This window comes from Acomys russatus, chromosome 4 (assembly GCF_903995435.1).
Source record: "Acomys russatus chromosome 4, mAcoRus1.1, whole genome shotgun sequence".
In the NCBI taxonomy this organism is placed as follows: domain Eukaryota; kingdom Metazoa; phylum Chordata; class Mammalia; order Rodentia; family Muridae; genus Acomys; species Acomys russatus.
In genome coordinates this window covers 83,635,653-83,661,028 of record NC_067140.1, presented here as the reverse complement: position 1 = coordinate 83,661,028, position 25,376 = coordinate 83,635,653, and the positions used below count along the sequence as shown (strand labels likewise).

General features: G+C 47.0%; 1 protein-coding gene across 1 annotated transcript; it reads right to left on the bottom strand.

Annotated features, from left to right (window-relative positions):
- Positions 1 to 7,993: 7,993 nt before the first annotated feature.
- Sstr4 (somatostatin receptor 4) lies at positions 7,994 to 10,409 on the bottom strand. The gene has a single exon (XM_051144788.1). The coding sequence runs from the start codon at positions 10,278 to 10,280 to the stop codon at positions 9,126 to 9,128; it is 1,155 nt and encodes a 384-aa protein (XP_051000745.1). The 5' UTR covers positions 10,281 to 10,409; the 3' UTR covers positions 7,994 to 9,125.
- Between the last annotated feature and the right edge of the window lie 14,967 nt (positions 10,410 to 25,376).

The window sequence follows — 25,376 nt, the reverse complement described above, 5'->3', positions numbered from 1 at the left end:
CTCCCCGACAGGTTCCCTCTCATCTTCTCCTTCCTAACCTGATCTTACTTTGTTTTTACCCTTTTTCTCTCCAGACAACATTCTTACTTAGTGAAACAAAAAAGAAACACTAAAAGCAGAACTTTTTCCTTTTCACTGGCTTTGGCAATTTAATCAGAAATTTCAGGTTCCCAGAGCAAAATAATTTTAACAAAATTTAAATTCTACAGCTGAACACTAGTTAATTAGTGCTGGAATGACACAGAAGTTAAACTCAAGGAGGTAGGGTTTTTGTTTTGTTTTCATTTTTATTTTTGAAAAGGTGAGCCTGAGTTTTTATTATTGCTGTTGTTTTGCTTTAGAGTGACAAAAAAAGGTAATTACTGTTAAGCTTTTTATTCAGGTTCCTATAGTATTAACTTTTGACAGTGTTGAAAATGTTCAAATAAACCTTTGTCCAACTTCTTGATGTTGCAATAGGACATTGCTGTCTTCAGACATATTGGGCTACTTTCATAGCTACCCAGAGATGTGTGTGGTCCTCAGGCAAAACATATCTGATACTGACAGACAGGAGCATCTTCCACAAAGCTTTACATTGTATGCTTTGTGCCTAGCTGACTCTCAACTGTGTTTGGCACTTACTGTCCCAAAATAAAAGCAATGTGCTGCTTAGGGAGACATGGGAACTTGGGAATGGAGCCTGGGGTGGGGGTGGGGGTGGGGTGCCTAGATAAGGCTTCCTCTTAATGAAGTTCTTCGAAAATGTCTTCCACTTCAGAGGAACCTTCTAGCCCTGGCTGCTGGCCTGTACACAAGAGTGGGGACTTCCCTTGGGATCTGGCTAGAATGGCAAAATCTTAACACACACACACACACACACACACACACACACACACACACACACACACAGAGGCCTGCTCATTAAAAGCTACATTTTAACAACATCCACAGGGACATTGTTTAGTCATTTGAGGACAATTGGTCTGTCTAAACAGTTTCCAACTTCTGGAAAACATTAAATGTCAGTTAATAATAAGTAGCAGGCTATGTTAGGTAATTTATTATCAAGAAACTGAGGAAAAATTTCACTGCATAGTTTCACTTTCTGGCTTTAAAAAAAAATGATCAGGTACATATACCTCTAGATAGTGCCACACAGGGTCCAGAAAGGTTTTGGTTTAACTAAGCTAGAAATGAATTCATATGTCAGTCTAAGGAACAATTGTATCATATGTGTATCTTTTGTAAGGAAAGGTTGTTGGTTTTTTTTTTTTAACTGTGTTGTAAGCTCAGCATATTTGTACATAGTTATTTATTGGAGTTTAGCTAGAACACAAGCAAAGCCTTTGCTTATGATGTCACATGTACAAAATAAACAAATTACCATGTGCTGTTGCGCGTCTCTTCTACTTCCTTTCTCTACCCAACTCCCCTCATTTTTTAAGCCTTATTTTATGCACAAAGACAATGCAAACTCCAGGAGATACATTAAATGCTGCCCTACACCCTAACAGCTGCTCTCAAGACACTCACTGACTTCAAGTATCTTCCAAGAGGAAGTTTTGACCCTGTAAAAAGAGTTTTGTGTTATCTCTGTATGTACAGATATTTATTTTTATTTGTATAACCATAACAATTTTATACAGGGTGCCTTATGTCTGTGTTTCCAGACACACTCTATAGGATCTGAGGCATCTTTAGCTCCCCAGCTGAGGGTTGTGTGTATGCTCCAGCTTTGCTTGTTTTTATTTTATTTATTTATTTATTTATTTAGGATTTTGTTTTTGACCTGTAAAGCTCAATTTGTCATCAGGGTCTATGGCTGGAGTTCAAGTATTGTTTCTGAATGCCAAGGTGCCATTTCATGTGGTGTAAAACCATCCTTACCTCTGCCAGCAATAAGGAGCATTAATTTAACACTGATCTCTTGGGCCCCTTCTGTGGAATGGTTAAGCTGTCTGAATTCCACATATAGGTATATGAAAATTCCCATGAAACATACACGAGAAAAGGCAGTTAAGTCAATAATTTTAGACATCCAGGTATGCCAGAGATTCTCGGTGTTGACCAGAATTGTTACTTTGGCAACACAGAGGGGTGTGTGTGTGTGTGTGTGTGTGTGTGTGTGTGTGTGTGTGTGTATGTGTGTGTATGTGTGTGTGTGTGTGTTGGAGACATGGCTGCATACATGTGTATTTACCCCTATAGGCACCTGTAGAGGTCAGAAATCAACATCGGGATGTCTCCCTCCATTGTTTCTCTATTTTATTTTATTTTTACTATTTTATTGATAGGAACTCTCATTGCATATGTATCTCACTGTCTGCAGGTGAATGAGTCCCCCAGGATCTGCCTATCTCTCTTACTTTCTAGCACTGGGATTGCAGGTGAATCCCACCATGCCAGCCTTTTATATAGGTTTCGGGGAGTCTTAACTCAGGTCCTCACACTTGTGCAACAAAGCACTTGGCCTCGACCCCGCTGGTGGAGACTTCATCATGCATTCTAATGATCTGTGAGAAGCAAGGGTGCAGATGGATGCTTCTGGGGGTCAGAGGAAGTGGGGGGCATCCTTAGTGCTTCAGGCCACTCTGAGGGGTTTTTGTCAGGCATGAGATGGGATTTGAAGCTGTTCAGAAAGAGAATAGGAACTTGTAGACTATTTACATATCCCTGAAAAGAGAAGCCTTCAGTTTGTCCTATAATCGGCTGGCAGAGCTAAGGTGGGGTGGGGCTATCACAGACACCTAGATCTGAGCCCAGCCTGACACTTGGGTTTACATTACCACCGGCACCGTCTAAAGTCTGAATGGGAGCCAGACGTGCTGTCTTCACTATTTTGTATGAGGAGTAAAAAGATGAGCAAGCGGTTTCTCGCATTTAGTACATGCTTAATAACTGTTAGCCTGTGGGACACTATATTAATAGAAGCTTATATGAATAAAGAAAAGGTTACATTGGAATGGGGAATAGCATAGAGGTAAATGCAAGATAGTGCAAGAGTGACCTTTCAGCGTGTACAGCCACTTTGCAAGGGTTCTGTCAGCCCTAAGGGAACTGTGGGGGTGGAATTTGGGGTATCAGCTACAGTTTAAGGAGGGAGATGTTTGCAAGGTGAGGGTGACCCTACAGTAGTAGGAAAAGTCCAAGCATCAAAGGGTCCAGCTTACTTTCGATTCATCAGTGTGGTCAGGTATAGAGATCTCTTTCCGCCTGATGTTCCAAAGATATCGCAGAGAAGACAGAGCATGCTTTCAAATGACTAAAGGAGAAACTGGCTCCAGCTCAGAGGGTTCAGGCCTCCTCTGTGGGTGTAATGCTGTGCCGTGGACAAGGCCAGGATCCCTAATGCTGTTCCTATTCGTAGGCTAACCAGTGGTGACACTGTAATTCCAGGAAAACTGAATTTATAAAGGACACAAAACATGTCCTGATGGTCAGGCATTGAAAGGGTGGTACCCAGAAGCATCTCCCGACCTTTGCCTGCAGTTCATAGGCTGACACAGGTCACACCCAGATATGTTTTTTTTTTTTTTTCCCCAGAATGAATGCCTGGCTCAGCACCACCTTTTTGCTTCAAGTGGGTCCTTCCTCCTTTTTCTCTTGGTCAGCAGGTTCAGACATAAGCAAACAACTGATTTCCTCACTCGCGAAAAACTAAATATTGTTTTAACATCAAATTCTAACCAAATCAAAAATCCTTTTCAGCCTGCTTTTTAAAAAGTGATTGTGAAACCCAAAAGAGCCCATGGAGTGTGTTCCCTCAAGTCATGCCTACTTAAAGTGAGGTGGGAGCGATAGCAGAGGGCTTCAGAGATCCCAGGAGAAGCATCAGGGCCATTCAGAGCTGGGCCCTGTGACAACTGCGCTGCTCAGACCATAGGCTAGGGGTGTCTGTCTTTTAACCTCTTCCTGAAAGAAATCTGTTGTAATAGGAAGTTACAGGATGGTGGCAGAACACTGCCACTTGTCTGCGTCCCCTTCCGTGGCCTCATGTCACTAGCATGGCCTTGGTTTCTTTCTCTCAGGCCTCAACTGCTAGAACAGTTAGCTGGCAGAGCAAGGCGAGCTTTGGTTCACAGAGGCAAAGAGACAGGGTGGGGGGGCAGCTAGGGTGGGGGGTGGGGGATTGGATGAGGGTGGGAAGGTGGAGGGAAGGGGGGTGGAGGAGGGGGGGTGGGAGGGGAGGGGAGGAGTGAGGGATTGGAGGGATGGGGGTGGGGGTAGGAGGGTGGAGGAGGGTGGGGGTGGGAGGGTGGAGGAGGGTGGGGGCGGGAGGGTGGAGTAGGGTGGGGGTGGGAGGGTGGAGGGATGGGGGTAGGGGTGGGAGGGTGGAGGAGGGTGGGGGTGGGAGGGTGGAAGGATGGGGGGTGGGGCTGGGAGGGTGGAGGAGGGTGGGGGTGGGAGGGTGGAGGGATAGGGGGTGGGGGGAGCTTTGCAGTAGTCATTTCATTCCTCCCCCTGTGTCTATCCTACTGAGTTTAGTTGCCTTGAGCACATCACCTTACACAGATCAAGACTCCAACTTTCATATCAGTAGCCCCTGCCCTCCCACATTAAGACCTTCGTTGATGTCATTAGAAGATACAGGAGCCCAGTGAGGCCTCCCTGGGGCTTTCAACTTTTTTGTGTCCCAGAGCAAGAAACTTGGCAGGGTCACGCAGACAGTGGTAGAAGCTGAAGGAGTTTATTAAGGAAGAAAGCACATCCAGGGGAGGAAGTGAGCCAGATCTGGGAGAAAGGTCAGTAGCTCAGTGGTCGCCACATTGTGTCTCATAGATTGGGTCCTTGAGAGAAGGCCATTAAAATTTTTTTATTATTATTTTTGTATTGCACAGGCTGTATTTGTTACACCTGTTTTGGTGGGAAGAGGTTACTAGCCTTCCCCTCAGGCAGCTAGTTTCTCTCACTGGCTAGTTTGGATCTCACTCTCTGTGCTACTCACCTTTGGGTTGAAATGGTGGTATACAAGGTATACACCGCAAATACCCTAGAATTGTTGCAGATGATTAATTGTCATCAGTGTTTTCACCCTCCTCCTTAAAAGAGTTATGTGGAAATTCAGCGCTGACACCAAGGGAAACTGAGGCAGGGTCAGATGGGCTGCAGTGAGGCTCAGCTTTCCTGACCTTTTTGAAAGCACAGGAAGCCACTTAAATAAGCTGGAACAGAGTGACACAAACCCAGTGTGAGCTGTCTTCAGGCCAGAGCTAGCAGGCAGTAGGAGACTGCAGCCAAGACAGTCTAGAGGAATATCTTTACTGTCTTTCCAGGAAGAAGATATGGGCTCCTGGCCTGGAAGGAAGCCACACTCCTTTTCCAGTGTTCAAAAGGTTACAAAAGGTTACAAAGTCCATAGGGAACTCACAACCTTGCCCAGGAACTTATTCAAAGGCCCACTTTGTTCAGGAGGCTTCTGAAGTCCAGAATAGTTCCTCCAGGGTTAGGACTAAAGGGCAGGCAGCAGCTGCCTGGGTCTCTGGGCTGAGTTCTTCCTGCTCATGGGAGGAATCCAGTGCTGGCCTAATAGGAAGAGTTCCCAAAGATTTAGGGGAGAGTCTCACCATAATTCTGCATGATTCCTGTCTTCCCTGTGGTCCACCTCTGATTACAAAGAAAGCGATGGGGATAGAAACAGGGTCTCGCTTGATTAGGGTGTCAACTTGCAGAATTGTAACGCATATCAATAGTCACAGAACTGCATAACTGGAAAAGGGTGGATGTTATCATATGCGAGTGATGCTTTCATCTAACTTGAAGAAGGGAAATCATTGCCTTCACAAAATGAGTAAAGAAATGCCAGTTTGAATAATAACACACACAGAAGCTTCTCCACCCTGGTCCCTCCTCCTCAATGTCTCAGGAACACTTGCTGTAAGAGCAGGGCTGATTCTATTGTATTAGCTCATAAAGAGCCAAATTCTTTTTTTGAATAATGTGCGAGTGTGCGTGCATGTGCATGTATGTGTGTGTGTGTGTGTGTGCATGTGTGTGTACGTGTGTGTGCATTGCTGGATATAAAAGCCAGGGCCTTGCACATGCTAAACATACAGTCTACCATTAAGTTGCATCTCTAGCCATAGCATAATTCTTATTTTAAGTTAGAATTGAACTATACTTTTGTTTCTATGGTTATTTTGTTAATAGCCATCTTTGCCAATTATTTATAAGTTTCATACTGTACAGACTCACCAGGTTGTCTCGAAGCCGGTCAGATCACTGAGAGAACTCTTAATTCACCATTACTGAATACACCTCCCTGGGGAACATGGAATGTATAGAATTTGGGGACATGGTATTGACTAACACAGCCCCGTCAAGCTGTCTCAGAAAACACAGACTCAGGCTTCTGACATTTGTGCACATAGAAGTAAACACGTGTTGTCATGTTCCTAGGATAAGAGGGAGAAGATGAGGTGATTCGCCATTTATAGCCTGTCAGACAGATGTTTCAAGGTCCACACGTGCTGGGATTCATGTCCAGATTCTGTGGTGGCACAGACAAAACACAAGAGCTAGGAACCCTTCGTACATATAAAGTGTGGGAAACTGAGGCTGGAGAGTTGAAATTTCTGTTCATGAGCTAGCCAAAGCTGGTGTTCTCTGTTGTCCTTGGTGACTTCTCCAGCTTAAAGCTATTGGCCCTCCAGCCAAACTTAATTACTGTTAAAAGACTGCATTTAAAGGCAAACAACCATGCCTTAGGGCACGGGTGAGTTATTAGAAGGCTGAAAACAAGAACGCCAGACCCACTCACACTAGGGCAAAAGCCTAACACCTTTTCCCACTGCTACCATTGCTAAGGCCAAAAGTTCCCACTAGTGATCCTTGAAGTGAGCTTCAAGCATATTTACCCGGTATCCACTGTGCCAGGCACCACAGAGAAACAACTTAATTTAAAAGACCTGCAACGAGTCGCTGTTACATGCATAAGACACACCGATGTGGAACCAACTTGTTCTGGATGCCCAGGGTGACTGGGAAGTGATGGCAAGTTAAGGATGGTCTGTGCATGTGTGTAAACATGTGTGTGCACTTGCTAATGGAATCATAGAGGTCAGTGCTCTATTTAGACATTTCCAACCCATAGCCATGGCCCTGGATACAGAGTAGTCCTGGCTGTGCATTTCTATTAGAGGTTAGTCAAGATCACCTCGATGGCTTTCACTTACTCTGACATAACCTTCTGAGACACCCACTGTCAACATCAACTGTTACTATCGGGGCCATCTAGCTGATGGCCATTTCAGAAGCTAAAAATCCAACATTTAGATGTCCAGACACTTAGCATGGCTTTTCTCTTTTTTATTGTTAGTGAGGAAGTTGGAATCTCCAGTCTTACAAAAGAAAAATGTCAGCTAGGCTTGGCAAGAGTCACCTGTGGGGCTGGGGATATAGCTCAGTTGCTGGAGTGCCTGCCTAGCCAGCACAAGGCTCTGAGTTCTGCCCCTAACGCTGTGTATAATAAAATGGGCACACTCAGGAGGCAGAAGTAGGAGGATTAAAGTTCAAGGTCACCTTCAGCTACTGTGCAGTGAGTTTATGGCTGGTATTACATGCGATCTTGTCTCAAACAACAGCAACAGGACAAACAGCAACAACAGCAAACCAACAAAAACGCAGGATAAACGGAACTACCAGGACCTGTTGATTTTCTTCAAGCAAGAATTCTGAAGACCTGGCCTGAGGGTGCTGCTTGAGTCATAAGGCATTTGTGTCTGGGACCAGAACTCAGTTTTCTTGTCCACTTCCCACATACCAGGAAGCTGCTACTGACACACAAGTCGTGGCTTTGGGCAGGCAGCCAAGAGAAGGTCACCTCCTGCTTCTCCCAGGCTCTCAGAGATGCGCTGTAACCCATATGGTAACAGGGCATTCCCTCAGGCCCCACCCTGCCTCTCGGTCCAATCTGGATTCCTCATCAGCCTCCCAATAGCTAGCACTCACCCTAGAAAGTGCAGAGCTAGATACAGAGCTATGTTTTCCAGGATGAAAAGATCCAGATGTTTTCTTTTAAGGACTACTCTCCCTCACCACACAGCTGTGGGAACTTCCCAGCTGACTATCATGGGTTTCCTCCTGCCCCTCTTGGCTTATTCTAGTACCACCAGCAAAGGGTCAGTGGAAATCAGCAGGATCCTTTGCTGTATAAACAGGGCTGTGGTCATCCACTGCTCACTCAGATGCAGCCTATGTTGGCCTCCCTCCACTACGATAGCTGAAGTAAAGCTTGTACAGGCTGTGAGTCTTCCTCAGGCGGAAGATCAGTGGAGCTGATCAGTACCAGGCACACATGGATGGCTCTTCACTGCAGCCAGCATCTGATGTGAAAGCACAGTCTGTTTCCCCTCCACCTAGTTCTCTGGTCTTTTCCTGACACCCTCCCCTCACAGCACGAGTTTCATATTCCAGTAGCCAGGGAAAGAGGTGGAAAAAAATTGCAGCAGATGAGATTTTCATCCTTTCTGTCTTTTAATTCCTGACTAGATGTTTTATGTTTTTGCAACACACACACACACACACACACACACACACACACACACACACACACAGTGTTTCTTTAAACCTTTCACATTCACAGGAAGTCTGCTACTGGCCCTTTGACAACTAAGAGACACTTGTAGGGTGACAAAGCAAGTACATTAGGCTGTTCCATAGACATCCCACTTAACAACGAGAGTCTCACACAGACATGGAGGGAAAGCACTTAGAGGAATCTTCTCTTCTCTCCTGTCTCACCATATTCACTATGATACCATATAGGAAAGAGCCTGCCGAGGGTACAGGCTCTGCCTACCTCACCCTCCCATGGCTCTTCCAAGCAGTCACTGCCACAAGTCACATAAGGGTAAATATTCCTTTTTGACCACTTCCTGCTTCCCATCCCTTGAAAAATTGCCAGAGGCCCAGGAATGGCTGGTACTCTAGCCCAATTCCCAATGAAGTCCTACCCCCATGGAGGAGTCCTTGGAGCCAGTCCTAGGAGAGTAGCTAGCAGGAGTCCCAAGGCTCCTGGACACAGCACACAGACCGCTGGAAGGGACTGGCTGAGTGAAAATAAGAATTGTTCTTGGAGTTGCTGGACTGAGTGAGTGGTGCAGACCTGCTTGCAGGTGGACTGAGGGAGGGTGAGATGGTGGTTTTCAAAAAGTAGTGGTCTTGGTGAAAGGGACTTGTTTGCAGCCAGGCTCTGCTTGCACGGGCTCCTGCTGGCAGGGCAGTGGAGGGCATATGCATCCTGCACCCCCTCTGCTTTTGAGAGCAGTGGCGTAGTATTCCAGGGGCTCTTCCTCGGCACCACTGGTGGTTTCCAGGAGACAGCAGCGCAGGCACAGAACCCGCTGGAAAGAGCGCCGGAAGTTGTCAGAGAGGAAGCCATAGAGAATGGGGTTGGCACAGCTGTTGGCATAGCTGAGGATGAGGGACACATGGTTGACGGTGGCATCGAGGCTGGTGACAAACAAGTTCAGAAGCTGCACCACATAGAAGGGCATCCAGCACAACACAAAGACAGTCACCACCATCAGCACGAGCCTGGTGATCTTCTTCTCTGATCGCCTCCGCTGCTGCCAGCCAGCCCGCAGGGCCACGGCACGCATCTTGCCCACAATAAGCAGGTAGCATAACCCGATGGCCAGAACCGGGAGAAGGAAGCCCAACAAAAAAGTATAGATCACGAAGACCGCAGACCACGCTGGGTGAGGCCAGTGCAGATTGCAAGCCACGGCCTCACCGCCACGAGCTGGCCTGGTGTCAGCGAAGACTGCAATGGGCAGGGTGACCAGCAAAGATGCTAGCCACACTCCCAGGTTAATTAGCTTGGCCACGCTGGGCCGCCGGTAGGTGGCGGCGCGCAGAGGATGCACTACAGCCACATAGCGGTCCACGCTGAGCACGGTGAGGCAGAAGACACTGGTGAACATATTAAGGCCATCCACGCTAAGTACTGCGCGGCACAGCACTGCCCCGAAGGGCCAGTGGCGCAGGGCGGCCGCCGAGGCCACGAACGGCACGCTGAGCATAAAGAGCTCATCAGCCACAGCCAAGTTGAGCAGGTAGATGTTGGTGGCCGTCTTCATCTTGGCATACCGTAGGATCACGAAGATGACCAGGGCGTTGCCCACCAGGCCCACCAGGCACACGAGGGCATAAATGCACTGGATAGTGACCATGCCTGCTGTCCCCGTGCCGTCGGACCGCACGGTATCCTCCTCCTCCTCCGGAGCAAGGCTGGCATTGATCCCGGGGCTCCAGGTGGTGTCCTCGCCCCCGGGGGGCAGAGTTGCGGGCACATTCATGTTTCCGGGTGCCCACCCCGGGCAGCGGAACACGGTGGAGCAGCTAATCGCTGAGCCAAGTACCAGGCAGCGGGCTGGGGTCGCGCACACACTCTCGGCTCAGCCGCTCCGCCTAAGAAGTGCGCGGGGGCCCGGGAGAGCCTGCCAATCCCTGAGCTGCTCTGCGGGAGCTCCATTCGCCCCGCGCTCGCACCCCTCCCTCTGTGTGCCGGGGCTCAGGTGCCTTCTGTTCCGCCGCTGGGCTCTGGGTTCCTTGTGGGCTTTTCCTACCCGTACCACCCTGTCACGCTGCCATCTTCGCCCAGCAATACGAAACTCTACCTGACCCCTGGTCCTACCTTGGCCCCGGATCACGCTTCCTCAGCCCTTCAAATCCTCTCCAGTTAGAATGTCGGTTTCATCAAGTGACACCACTCACTACCTGCAGTTTTCTGGGTATGGGAGCATCCTGAGTCGTCCCAGATTACTCTAAGTGTGCAAAGCCATCGCCTCAGCACCTGACATCTGTTGCCTGCTCCTTCATTTTTCAGAAAGTCCTGTATCATCCTTAAACTCAGTCGAGGGATGAAGGAAACCGAAGCTCCCTATGGGCATCTTGGTGAATTCCAGTCTGTCAGAGGAGGTGTGTGTTGTGTCTTGGGTTTCCCTGTTTCTCTCTCCCTTTCTCCCCCCCCCCCGCCCCCGCCTCCCTCTCTCTCTCTCCCCTCCCTCCCTCCACCCCCCCTCTCTCTCACACACACACACACAAACACAAACACACTGCACCGTTCCCTCACCCCCCCCCGCAACCCCCTGCCCCCCCCCCCGCGGAATTAAGGTCCCCAAGGAAATGAAGAGGTATTCGGAGAACTAAAGGCACAAATCCCATGCCAGCTCCCTCCAAAAGAAAGCTAATCTCTCACAGGTGAGATGGCTCAGGGGTAAAGGTGCTTGTTTCCAAGTTTGAAGACCTGGATTTCCATTCTTAGGACCCACAGTGCTCGACCCCTTTTCTGGTCACTTCTCAAATGTGTCTGCTTTTTCCTTTGATCCTGTTCCTATCATTGTCTCCATGGGAGGGACCTGTACCCTCAGAAAGGTAAAAAGCAGGGCAAATGCTCAGAGGAAGAAGGTGCTTTCTCTATACCTCTGGACTCCGCAGAGACTTAAATGACCCTTTTGCAGACGTTGGGTGGCCATCCCCCCCCCCCGCCAGACTCACTTCCGCTGCTGTCCCCTCACCCACTGGACACTCAACACTCTTTCTTATGGAAAAGTATTTTCTGTTGTCCTCCAGTGAACTTTTGGACTCTTTCCAATTTTTCCACAAAGGTTTCTTCCTGGCACTTCCTGCCCCCTTACCCCTATGTCTTTGGCTCTGAACATGGGTCAGGAGTGAGGTTCAGGGACTGGTGGGGCCATCTTGTCTTTTAAGAGTTACTCCAGAGACATGACATTTAGGTGATGCCAAGAGGCACTTCCCCCAGTATAGCAATGTCGAAATGGTCAAATCTGTGGATGTGCAACAGGAAGGTGGGAAATTTGAGTTTTCTGTGATTTGAATGTGAAAGTCTCCCATAGGCCGTGGACTATTCTTTGGAGATGGTGGAAAACTTTGGAAGGGAGAGCCTAATTGAAGGTTCCTGGGAACATGCCTTTATTATTTTAAATTTTTCACTATTTTGTGTTTATGTGTTTGGTTGCACATATATCTGAGCTACATGCTTCTCTGGTGTCTTGCTGAAGCCAGAAATAGTGTCAGATCCCAGGGAACTGGGATTACAGATTGGGAGCTGGCATAGGAATGCTGAGAATAGAGTCCAGGTCCTCTGGGAAAGCAGCCAGTGTTCTTAACCAGTGAGCCATCATTCTAGCCCAGGTGGTGGTGGTGATGGTGATGCTGCTGGTGGTGGTGGTGATGGTGATGGTGGTGGTGGTGGTGGTGGTGATGGTGGTGGTGATGGTGGTGGTGATGATGGTGGTGGTGGTGGTGGTGGTGGTGATGGTGGTGGTGATGGTGGTGGTGATGGTGGTGGTGGTGGTGGTGGTGATGGTGGTGGTGATGGTGGTGGTGATGATGGTGGTGGTGGTGGTGGTGGTGGTGATGGTGGTGGTGGTGATGGTGGTGGTGGTGATGGTGGTGGGTGGGTGATGGTGGTGATGGTGGTGGTGATGGTGGTGGTGGTGGGGTGGTGATGGGGTGGTGGTGATGGTGGTGGTGGTGATGTGGTGGTGGTGGTGGTGGTGATGGTGGTGGTGGTGATGGTGATGGTGGATGGTGTGATGGTGGGGTGATGTGTGGTGATGGTGGTGTGGTGATGATGTGGTGATGGTGGTGATGGTGGTGGGTGGTGGTGTGGTGGTGATGATGGTGGTGGTGATGATGGTGGTGGTGGTGGTGGTGGTGGTGGTGATGGTGGTGGTGATGATGGTGGTGGTGGTGGTGGTGGTGATAGTGGTGGTGATGGTGGTGGTGGTGGTGGTGATGATGGTGGTGGTGATGATGATGGTGGTGGTGGTGGTGGTGGTGGTGATGGTGGTGGTGGTGGTGATGATGGTGGTGGTGGTGGTGGTGGTGATGGTGGTGGTGATGGTGGTGGTGGTGGTGGTGATGATGGTGGTGGTGGTGGTGATGGTGGTGGTGGTGATGGTGATGGTGGTGGTGGTGATGATGGTGGTGATGGTGGTGATGGTGGTGGTGATGGTGGTGATGGTGATGATGGTGGTGGTGGTGGTGGTGGTGATGGTGGTGATGATGGTGGTGGTGATGATGATGGTGGTGGTGGTGGTGGTGATGGTGATGGTGGTGGTGGTGATGGTGGTGATGGTGGTGGTGATGGTGGTGGTGGTGTGTAGTGGTGGTGATGGTGGTGGTGGTGGTGGTGATGGTGGTGGTGGTGATGGTGGTGATGATGGTGGTGGTGGTGGTGGTGGTGATAGTGGTGGTGGTGGTGGTGGTGGTGGTGGTGATGGTGGTGGTGGTGATGGTGGTGGTGGTGGTGGTAGTGATAAGAGTTGTTGGTGTTGGGGATGTTGGTGTGTATGTGCTTCTAAAGATTATAACAGGATCTTGTATTTTCTTGTCTCTTTGCTTCCTGTCTGCCATGGGCTGAGTAGCCTTTACCTTATGTCCCAGCTGTCATTACATTTTGCCTCAACACAGAATCAGTAGAACAAGAACTATGGGCTAAAACTTAAGTAAAAACAAACATTTTCCAATGTAACTTGTTTATGGCAGCCATTTGGTCATAATGACACAAGAAACCAACATGGGGTCTGCTCTGGCCTTTGTTCCTCAAAGGCCAGAAACAAATACTTTTACAGTTATTATTATTATTATTATTATTATTATTATTATTATTATTATTATTATTATTATTATTTACAAAACCCGTGTTTGTTTCTCTGTTTCTCTCTTAATCCAGCCATCACAGAAATAATTAAGACTTTTATACTTGTTTAATAATAAGCTTCACAACACAATAACTGAGCAGTTATTACTCTGTTCTTAACCCTCTAAGCTAATCTGGTTTTCTCCCATCATGCATCTCAGTGGTGCTTGTGCTTTGTAGCTTTCCTTGCTGAGTTCGTTCTCCTGGTCTCTCCTGGGTATCTCCCATGGCTGACTTCCCTGGCTGAATCCTCTATGTCTCACTCCTTCACTTCTGGCTGGCAAGAAGTGCAGCCCTATTCTCTCTCCTGCTCAGTGATTGGCTGTAAGGTGCTATAATGGCAAATCAGGGGACAATTGGGGAGCCGTGTTTACACAACATTGAGACAGGAGCTTCTCAGAACAGGAATTGCAAGCAGATATCGGGGCTACAGAAATGGGCATTGGAATGACACAGTAACCTTACACCTACAAGATACTGAGGATGAAGTTTTGATTCTGCTGATGGTGCCGGATGAGAGGTGGATGTTGGTCAAAGGCAGGGCATTTCTGGAATGTATATGATATTTACATTGCTCCGAGTCCTGACTTTGCTGTGCACCAGTGAATGATCTTGGGTAAGTCATCCAATTTGTCTAGGCCATCACACCTTCCTCTGTAAATGGGTGTCATCATAACCCTGTCCCCAGGATGTTGCTGTGTGGTCAAAGCAGGTTAACTTATTTGAAGTTGCTAGAAGTCTGACATCATGGGCATGGTGTCCCATACCTGTAGCCCTAGCAGGTTAGAGGCAGTAGCATCGGAGTCCAAGGTGAACTTGTACCACCTAGTAACGTCAAGATCACCATGGCTACATGAAACTCTATAGCATGACAACAGTGACTTAAAAATACAATTGTAACATGAAAGATGTCTGGCACTGAGAAATAGTATACATCCATTACCATTAGCACCAGTGGTATCTGGTAGCTTAACACATTGGACATTGTGTTTGTAAGCTTTTTGTTACTATGACAAATACCTCCCCCCAGTTTCTTTTTTTTTAGAGAAACATGGTTCATGTTAAAGCCTGTGCCACATTAAATGAGTATCTGGAAGGAGGATTGGCCATTCTGTTACTTCACCAGGAGATGAAGCCCAGGGTAACGCTCATGTTGAGGAGCAGGAGAGGGGTGGGTTTGTGGGCTCTTCTGCTTCAGGGGGAGGAAAAGCTGCTCCAGGCATAGTGGGTCTCAGGTTGCTCCCAGTGTTCAGGCCCAGGGATGAGACAGGGGAAAGAGGGTGTCACTTGATACCAAACTTCTTGTTAGAATTGAGGGAGTGCCTCACCTCCTCTCCCCATCTGTCCAATGTGGCGCTTCAGCTAGAAAGAACTGAAGAAGGCTGGAGATGTCCCAGAAGCCTCAGTCCATAGTCCACGGATGCCCTAAGGCTCCTCTTTCAGACAACAGTTACCCAGAGAAAGTCTTGGCCTGCTCCTGAGAGTGGCTTCTGTCACTCACTGATGAGCTAAATGGTCCAAAGTGCTCTCATCTGCTCAGCTTTGCTGTCAGCAGCTTTGAAACTGCCCAGGCCAAAACCTGGTTTACCCCATGCCAAGTGCCTGGGATCTTCAGAAGGGATTCCCAGGTGCCCCACCCACAGGTGGAGGAAGTGCCTTCGGATGTCACTGGAGCTGCAGTGGTGTCCTGAAGAACAGAATCACACAGTGATTCCATAGACCCAGTGTCCACACTAAGTGCCTCTCTTAGCCTCCTGTAGGCACCCCTAGCTGCAAAGTGATATCTGAAATGCTTGCTCTGAAACCTGAAACTTTTTTTTGCATGTGTGCTGGCAGAGCAGGAATAGGGAATTTCATATCCTGAGGCTGTTTTAAGCACAAAATTAATTTAAAATTGCATACTATGACCTTTAAAGCTGTATACATGAGGTATCTATGAAGCAAATGAGTTTTCCATTTACATTTAGGTCCTAGCTCACAATGCACATGCAAATATTCCCAAATCTGAGAAAATTCTAGCTTTGAAACAAGTACCATGGACAAGAAATAGCAGGTCTTAACTTCCTGGCTTCCTTCTGAAACCTTAGGCAATAAGAAAGTCCCAGACATGAGGTTTGCTACAGGGTTCTATGCACCCTGTCATCTACCCTTGGAAGCCAGGCCGCAGTTACTCACATGACATGTGAGCACTAAGCTTCCAGACCCTATTTGCTGGCAGCCTGGCCTCACTGCTTCTTTCACAGAGCAAAATGCGTAGCAGGCTATTATTAATAGAAGCAGGGGTCTGGGTTCTGAACACCCTTATGGGAAATATGAACTTCAGTGACTCTTCTGTCATTGCTACTCTCTTGAATAACTTCTGGCTGTACAGTCCAAACTAGTCTCAAACTTGAAATGCTCTTGTCTGAGCCTCTTGAATTCCAAGATTACAAATAAGAACTACCACACCCATCAGAGCAATGGTTCTCAAAGAGTATCACTGGGCCTGCCCATTCGTGTCCCGTTCACATCCCCATCCTCACCCCCAGACCTGTGGCATGAAAAGTGCCTGGGCTATGCTGCCATCTGCATGTAGGGACTTTGCTGAGGCTTGAATCGGAGAGTGCTAAGCTAGGTTTAGCTGTACATGACCGAAATCACAGCACTTGGCAGGCTGGGATAGGACAGTTGACAAAAGCTGGAGGCCAGACTGGGCCACATTGTGAGATTTTGTCTAAAATACAACAACCACAAACCGAAAAATTAAATAAAACCCAAATGCCCTACTCAACCCCTTTGAGCTCTGCTTTCCCTGGCTGGCTCACCTCCTGGAGATGGAGGTGAGCATTGCAAAGAACACCCCCATGAACTCATTTGAAACCTCTGGGTCAGCACTGACCATGCACTGTAAGCATTGAGGTACAGATGTCAAGCGTCTGCCAGTTATATTCAGGATTCAGGGCTTAGGTTAAAAAAACAAAAAAACAAAACAAAACAAAACAAAACCAACCAACCAAAGGAAAAATCAAAGGATATAAGTATCCCAGTCTTAAAAAATATTGGTTGCAAGTTGAAAATGATAATATTTGAAAACAGAAGTAAAAAGTTAAATTACGTAGTACTTTTTATTTATTTATCTTTAAAATGTTGAAGGTTTATTTTATCCTTAACTATGTCTCTCTGTGTATATGTGTGTGTGGTAGGGGGTGGATACAAGCACACGAAGTCTCTAAAAAGGACAAAAGAGGGTGGTAGGCTCCTTGGAGCTCCAGTTACAGTTGGCTGTGAAGTTTCCAATGTGGGTACTGGAAACAGAATCAAGGTTCTGACACTTCTTTAACATTTTATGATGTAGCTACTAGAAATTGAAATTCCAATGCTGTTGGGCACTGTATTTCACATTCTAAACCCATAAGACATTTCTGCTCCTACAGCAATGTTGCTTGACACAGTGACCCACGTCAATGTGGCAGCTAAGGGCCCCAGGCAGCACTTTGAATTTAAGTGAAAATTGGAAAACACTTTAAATTCACCATTTTGGCTATATTCCACTTGCTCAGCCATCACATATGCCTGTGGCTAAGGTGCCAGGCAGGTCCACAATGCAACACGGGCCTCATGAGGGCAGTGAGGGCCTTGAGGTTAAGGGTAGAGCTTTTACTGTTCACAGTAGTCCCGTCACAGCATCAGCCCAAGCCCTCGCCAACAGCTGCGTGGACTAAGAATGCATGGGCCATATGCATTGTAGAGTCTTACCCAGCCACAAAGAAGGAAATTGTCAATCACAGGAAAGTAAATGGAACCGAAGATTATTGTGTTAAACGAGTAAGTCGGACTCAGAAAAACAAATACCACGTGCTTTCTGCTTTGTGTGGAATATTTTAAAAGAGAGATATGAAAGCAGTGAAGGAACTCTTTGAGAGGAAAGAGGCCAGTTTGCTGAGGGAGGGCAAGAACAGACAATGAAGGGGTGTTGTGATCAAAGTACATTACAAACATATGTGAAAGTAGCACAATCAGCTGTGGTGGTGCGCGCCTTTAATCTCAGCACTTGGGAGGCAGAGGCAGGTGGATTGCTGTGAGTTCAAGGCCAGCCTGGTCTACAAAGCAAGTCTAGGACATCCAGGGCTACAAAGAGAAACTCTGTCTCAAAAAACCAAATAAATAAATAAACAAACAAATAAAAAAACAAAAAACCCCCAAAACAAAAACAAAAATAAAACATAAAAACAAACAAACAAAAAGAAAATGGCACAGTGAAACCCACTTGTCCGTACAGTTACTACTACCACAACCTAAAAGATATTAAACCCTGAGTCCACTGCTTGCACCCACTGCCTCCTTTCCCTGTGGGTGGACCTTCAACTTCTTTAACATGACAGTTTGCATGTGCCTACTCTCACACTGGCTTCCTTCCTGGAACCCAGGATTGATTGCTGGGTGAGCATGGGGGTCTAACTTTACCAAGTGGGTAAGCGGGTAGTCTGTAGAGGCAACTACCAGGAAAGGTTTAGCCTTTCTTTCATGGAGCTGTAATGTCATAGCTGTCTGTGACTGTGACCACTAAGATTTCCAGTGTGCTGAGAATGAAGGGCTAGAGAGGAACCAGAGTGCTTGATCACAGCGAGACTGGAAAAATAGCCAACTTAGCCCCTGCCATTGGCTTCTTCCCATAGAAAGTGGTGGCCATTTTTATTTCACTGTGCTTAATTGTGCCTTTGGGTTGCATGAAGTCTAAAGCACTCTGATCCATCACTGACCCCTTTCAGGCCTTGTTTTCTCATCCCAAGAGCATCAGAGTTCTTATCTTGTCAAATTAGGCCATGATGCCAATAATGATAGAAGTCACTTCTGTCACACTGTGTGGTCCACCCTGTTGAGAGGACTCTACTCACAGAGCACACACAACATGCTCAGCGCAGAATTCAGAACCTACACCATCTCAAACTCACCATCACAAGCTCAGGCTGTGGATACAGAGGGAAGCTGTGCTCTGAGACCTTCACAGGCAACGTGTGTGTGTGTGTGTGTGTGTGTGTGTGTGTGTGTGTGTGTGTGTGTTAGGAGGTATGGGGGTGCCCTTTCCCACCCTCCTCCCACAACCCCAGGAAGACGATTGCAGGCATGTATGAAGAGTGACTTCAGCACTATGTGAGGTTTGGAAATTCGGATTCTCTGACATTCAGATGATGGCAGAGGCAGTGCGTGGAACGCACTGCCTTTCCAGCGTTCAGGATGCAACGACCATGTTTAAAAATAGACTCAGCAAGGCTCCTGCAGCTCTGCCTGGGAGCTGGAGGAGCTCAGAAATGGAAGTTTTACTTTTCTAGCACCCAACCCTGCCATTCTCTCTGCCTGATTTAGCAGTTCAATCACTAGTCTATTTCTTATTTCTGCCAGCAACTGTGAAAGGCTGACTTGACTGCTTGCCCTCCTGGGAAGCTAACTGCTTAGGCCACCACAATTTCATGGCAGCTGGAAGAAAGCTGGGCCAGGACGAGGGCTGCATTACTCAGGGCAGAGCTGACCTCCTGGGCATCTCCAGCCTCCTTCTCTCATTCCCTACAGTTTGCACATCAACACTGTGTAATCCCTGATCTTGAGAGATCTTAATCACCTAAGGGACAGAACCTTTGCCCTAGACAGTAGACCTTATTTTCATTATCCTTCTCAAATAGAAAATTATCTTTTTGACCCCAGAGATTGTGTGTCTCTGTTTTTTAGAGCCCTTGCTGTGCAGATATCTCTCAAAAGATGGTACAATACAAAGGTTGCTGGTAGCCCAGTTCCAACAGGAGCACAGGCTTCAGATCATTGCCTCTCAGGGTATCCTGGGGTACAAGGAAACTCTACCTCCTCTATAAAATAGCACAGGATTCTGCACATCATCTCTTGCTCCCTGGCACTGAGGGAAGGCTTACGTCCCCTGTTAAATAGTAGAAGCTTCTGAGCATCTTGTCTTAGACCCTTGGACTAGAAGGAAGGCCCATCCCCACTGTTAAAAGCAGAGGCCTCCGTGGTAACTGTTTCAGTCTTTTGAAGTGGGGAGGGCTCCCATTCCAATTGTCCTGACCACCGCCACCATGCTGCCTTGTGTTCTGTTAACTTGCCACATGATAGAACCATCTGGGAAGAAAGAACCAGCATTGAGAAATGCCCCCACCAGGATGGCTTGTGTGGGCATTGTCTCCATTGATGATTGATGATGTGGGAGGGTTCATCCTATCATGGGTGATGCAGACACCTGGTGCAACTGGTTCTGAGTTATACAGGAAGGCAAACTGAACAAGCCATGAGTATTAAGACGGTAAGCTGCACTCCTCTGTAGTCTATGCATCAATTCCTACCTTTGGATTCCTGCCCCAGCTTCCCTGGATGATGGACTGCATGCTGTAAGATGAAATAAGCCACTCCCTCCTTTACTTTCTTCAGCTCAAGGTGTTTTATCACATCAATGGAAACCCTAAGACATCCACTATTCTCTGCATGTGCCCCCTGTTTGCACCTCGCACAGCAGCTCTCTGGATTTGCACTTAGCTTGAGCTACCTTGACCTTCAAGCATTACCTCTCAGCGCTCCATCATGTTTTGACGAAGTTATCCCTCAGAGGCACAAGTTCCGATGAGCAGGCAAGTGAATCTGTTTTGTTCAGATTGGATCCACGCTCCAGACCTAGTTCAGTGAGCTTTGGCCAAGTGGAAAATCCATTTATCTCAGTCTGTTCTCCTTGTGTGTCTAAAGGGAGACGCAGAGACGTGTATGATGAGGACAGGGAGACAGGGCCTGTGAAGAGTCTTTGAACCAGTACAGAGGGCACAAGTGCCAAGGGACTCATTACTGTTAGTCACCAAAGGAGCTGGGCATGACGGCGCACATGTTTAATCCCAGCACTTGGGGAGGTAGAGGCAGACAGGTCTCTGTGAGTCTGAGGCCAGCTTGGTCTGCAAAATCTAGTCCAGAACAGCCAAGGCTACACAAAGAAACCCTGTCTTGAAAAAGTCCAATCCAATCCAAACCAAACCAAACAAAACAAAGTCACCAAAGGCCAGGCCTAATGGCATATGCCTGCGACACGGCACTGGTGAGACTGGGACAACATCCAGGCAGTCTCAAAGAACCAAAAAAATACAAAGTAATAATAAGTAAGTAAACAACAATAAAAAATAAATACAGGCAAATATAATTCAAATAATTACAGCAGAAATTGGTTTCAGCCCTAAAACCGCTTAAGAGTATACATGCTACATATTCTGAATATCTTTTAAATGCTGGATGCATTGAAAGCAGTGCTTGAGAGCTCCTTTCCTTGCTAAGGCTAGATGGTTCTTTGTTCTTTGAAAGACTCCACAGGTGGTTGGTTACTTTGTCACAAAAATGTGTGCTGTTTGTATAAATGCAACTCAAAACACCAGAAAAGCAATTGCCAAACTATTCTAGCCAGAGAGAGAGAGGAGGGGGGGGGGGGGACATTCCTGGTAGACCTTCCTATTGTGACATTGTGTCAGAATAATTCTTTCTCAACAGGACCTTGGGCAGAGGCTGGGGGTGAGGCTTTGGCAGAGGCCTAGCTTAGCCACATGTGAGTGGAGGGGTTGAAAATGGCAAGCTGGGGCCTCCTCATGGCCTGCCTGTGAAACCTGTTTTCTCATTATCACCTGTAAGAAGAGCTTATGCTCCAGTGCTGCCTCAACTCCTATCCTGTCTGAGACACCACAGATTTCCCTGGGTCCTTCATAATATAATGGAAGAGCCATGAGACTATGCCCTTTGGTCAAGACAAAACAGAAGGCACAAGGATGTGGAGGGACATACCTGTAATCCCAACATTTTTCCTGTTCCCGGGGGATCCTTATGGGAGATCATGTCCTCTTCACTCTGTTGATAAGCTGGGTTCTCGGTAGGAGCCTAGGCTGGGGATTCTTAGGCTGTGAACATTGTCCAGATAGTCATATTTACCTGAGAAAATGTTTGAAGAAGCCAGGCACAGTGGTGCACATCTGTGCTCCTAGCACTTTAGAGCCTTTGATAGCAGTAGGTTGAGGCCTTGGGTTACAACAACAGAAACTATAGCCTGCTTACAGCCCTGTTTGGAGGAGAGAACAGTGTGCTCAAGGTTTGCATGAGCTCTGTCTTCTCTGTGGACCTTCTAGAAACTAGGCAGAGGATGTGGGGTGGATACATTCGAAGGCAGCACCTGAAGCAGGCCTAGGAGGCATTTTCATAGTATTAGAAGCCGTAATACCAACAGGTTCCAACTCTTGTTTTAACAACACAAAATCCATATTAAACACAGTGTTTACTAAGAGGCTGACTGGACACTTTTCTTTCAGAGGCCCTGGAATAGAGCTATTAACTTGTCTTTACTATGAAATTTCTCAGAAATAGAGCGGACTTGACACAATGCAGAGTCTGCTGCTGATCTCTGGGGTAAAATGTGGGCCTGAGGCCTGAGATCCTGGCTTTGAACCCATTTCCCAGCTGATTCCAGTACAAACCAGACTTGAGGAACTTGTCTGGGACATGAGAACAGGTTCTCGTTTTAAAACCGATTATAAGAAAGGAGGGTAATGGAGGATGGAGAAATGTGCTCCAACTACATTATATACTTTTATCATCAGCCTAGCTTCTAGAAGGCCCACAAAGAAGACACAGTTCTAGAGTTTACTTTTCTTATAAACACCACTCTGTTTATAAGCTGGAAGGGATGTGCTGTATCATTCAGATCTTGAGTGTCCCCAAAAGCGCCATTGCCATTGTTAAAGTCTTCCTTTCCTGTGCTTCCTGGAGGCTACACATTAGTGGGCTAGCAAAGGTCTAGATTAGTAGGGCCTGTGCTCTGTGGAGACTGTGAGCCTGGTCCCTTTTCCTTCTTTTTAAATCCTTGGCCACGAAGGAAGCCATTTTGTTCTGTCATCCTGACACACCATCTCACCATCCACCCAAAGCAAAAAGACCAAGTTATCAGGGACTGGAACGTCCCAAACTGTAAGCCACAATGAAACTTTTCTCCTCACAAGTTGATTGTCTCGTGTGTGTGTGTGTGTGTGTGTGTGTGTGTGTGTGTGTGTGTGTGTGTGTTTAAAGCATTGGAAAGCTAATATAAGATTTTTTTTCTTTAAGTAGAGAAGCTAATGTACTGTCAATGTTTTTGATATCACAGCTAAGAAAACAGAACAAACGAATGAACAAGCAAAGCCTTTTGAACTCTACAGTCACAGACAGTGGCACTCCCCTGTAATCCTAGCAATGGGGAGGGAGAAGCAGGAGGATAGCAAGTTCGAGGCAAGCCTGGGTGACGTAACGAGTTTGAATGAATTTGAGGCCAGCTTGATCTGCATATCAAGACCCTGTCTCAAAAATTAAAATAAAACAAATTTAAGCTCTGGGATTTGGATGAGACAATTTTTTAACAGGAAGTGACAAGTAGATGAAGATGAGCTGCTGAAGGTCGGACAGGCCTAGGGATGGTGGCCATGGGCCTCTCACAAAATCGACTAAGGGATTTCTTTCTCTAGGAGTTGTGTTGGTATGGAAATTTTTTAATGAAGACTATAGATTCATTTTCTCATAGGAGGGCGAGTCCAAAGTGAGGATATCCTGCAGGTGTGAGGACTCGTGAAGGTACTCACAATTTCAAGGTGGGCTCTACTTCTGTGTCCCGCATAGCAGATATGTTACCCTTCATGATGGAAAGCAGAAAGGAAAAGCAGAGAACACCTCATGAGGCTTCTCACCAGGAAGGCAGGGCCTGCATGGTATAATTGCCTTCCAAAGGGCCTGTTATTACCAACACATGTGTGGTATCCACACTAAACTTAGGAGGTGATTGTCTTAGGGTTTCTATTGCTGTAATAAAACAGCATGACCAAAAGCCACTCCTGTGGGGGCTGCTGCTCATCCAGCTGCCCCTGACGGTCCTCACATCATATCCGCACTGACCACTGTAGTCACAGAAATCTGTGCTTCGCCCTGGCTTTCTATCATCCTCTTTTCTCTCTGCTAACTGCAAGACACCCCATTTTGTTGTTGTTAGATTTAGAATTGCTTAGAGAGAGAAACACACAAGAATCATCTAAACTGTCCCAGAATAATATACAGTTGTTCCCCCCAAATTTTTTTGGGGGGGCACTGGTTCTAGAAACTGTTCTGTATTTGACACCCATGGACACTCAAGCCCCTCCCACAAAAGCCGGTGCAGTGTTTTCGTATAGCGTCCTATCCACTTCCTCCTGTATATGCCAAATCGTCTCCGGAGCCAGATGTGGTGGTACCCTCCTGCAATTCCGGTGCTTGAAGGAATCAAAAGTGTGAGAAACAGCCAGGGTTATGTATTGACATGAGAGTACCTTCAAGCAAAAGCAAAAAACAAAACTCTAGACTGCTGGCAACACTTACCACTATGAAAATATTATGAGTAGTTGTAATATTCATTGTTTAGGGAGATTTGATAAGGACAAAGTCAAGGCCTGTGCAAATTCATTATGGAGGTATTTTTCCTAGATATTTTCTAATCTGTGGTTTGTTAAATCTGAGGATTCAGAGGCTGGAACTATAAAGGGTCAACTGTTCTCAGATGATAGGAGAAACCTGTTTATTCATTTAGTTCTCCAGGAGACTGCTGGCTGCTACTGCCGCCTGCGTGCTACTGCCATCTTGCCCTGAATTTTATGGACTCTGCTGTGTCCGCAGTGTCTGTTTCACAGCTAGAGCTAGCCTGTTTCTTACAGAGGCATTCACTTTCTCCTTTCGTGCCATGGGCAAAGCAGTGGGGATGCTAGGGAGGCACCAACTTCCCTTCCTTTATGCTTCCTATCCTGCTAAGGGTGTCCACCCCATCACGGTGATAGCTATCTTTCCTTAGCATTTCGGTATTGTTACTGTGTACAGATCTGGACAATGCTTTGCAGATGCCAAGCACTTCAGATAACGACTGTTATTCTAAGGATCTTCCTTTTCTGTTCGTGTGGTTACTAAAATGACATATGGATAGATTGTGCAGGGCCAAATACAATGAAACTGCAGCGTCCTGGAGTCCCTGAATGAATCCAGAGGGCTGCTGAGGACATCAGGATGGGCAGACCTCTGAGAGGGCTTTTCTTCCAAACAATAGGTAGTCAGCTAGAGGAAATGCCTCCAGAAAAGCTTGCTGCTCAGCAACAACACCCTGTTAGGCTCTACAGCTTTAAAGAGCAATGGAAGGCTCTCCACAGTCATGTCTTGAAACTAAGGGGAAACCTTTTGGTTTTGCTTTATTTTGCCTTTATCATCCATTTTGCAATTTGCCTGTTCATCAGCAGACTCACAACATACTACGCATAACACCCACCAGGTCAGGATGGTCACAGTTTCCCAAGTTGATACCCAGGAACTTGTAAGCAGCTGGAAACTTCATGTGGGACTTACAGATGTGAGTGAACGGCCTGTGATGTCAGGGGGCTCGAAACTCACTCTCAGAGCACAACATCCTCTTTCTCCTCAACACATCCCATTAAGAGCCATGAAACTTAGCTGTGCATTCAAAGGTATTCTTCAAGTCACATTCCACCCCATTTGGTTCTTTCATAAATCACCCCAAACCCTGTCCTCAGGAAGGTGGCATTGAGACTGAGGGTTTCAGCTTCATCATTCTTGGCTGTGTTGTAAATAAGCTCTTACTGGGAAAGTGTGACAGGTGGCGAAACAGACCTCATTTGGTAACTGTCACACACCTCTGGTGCCTAGATCTTTTAAGTATTTCGCCTTTGGA

Excerpts from the sequence above, each read along its gene's own strand:
- Sstr4 (XM_051144788.1), bottom strand. The coding sequence starts at position 10,280 with ATGAATGTGCCCGCAACTCTGCCCCCCGGGGGCGAGGACACCACCTGG.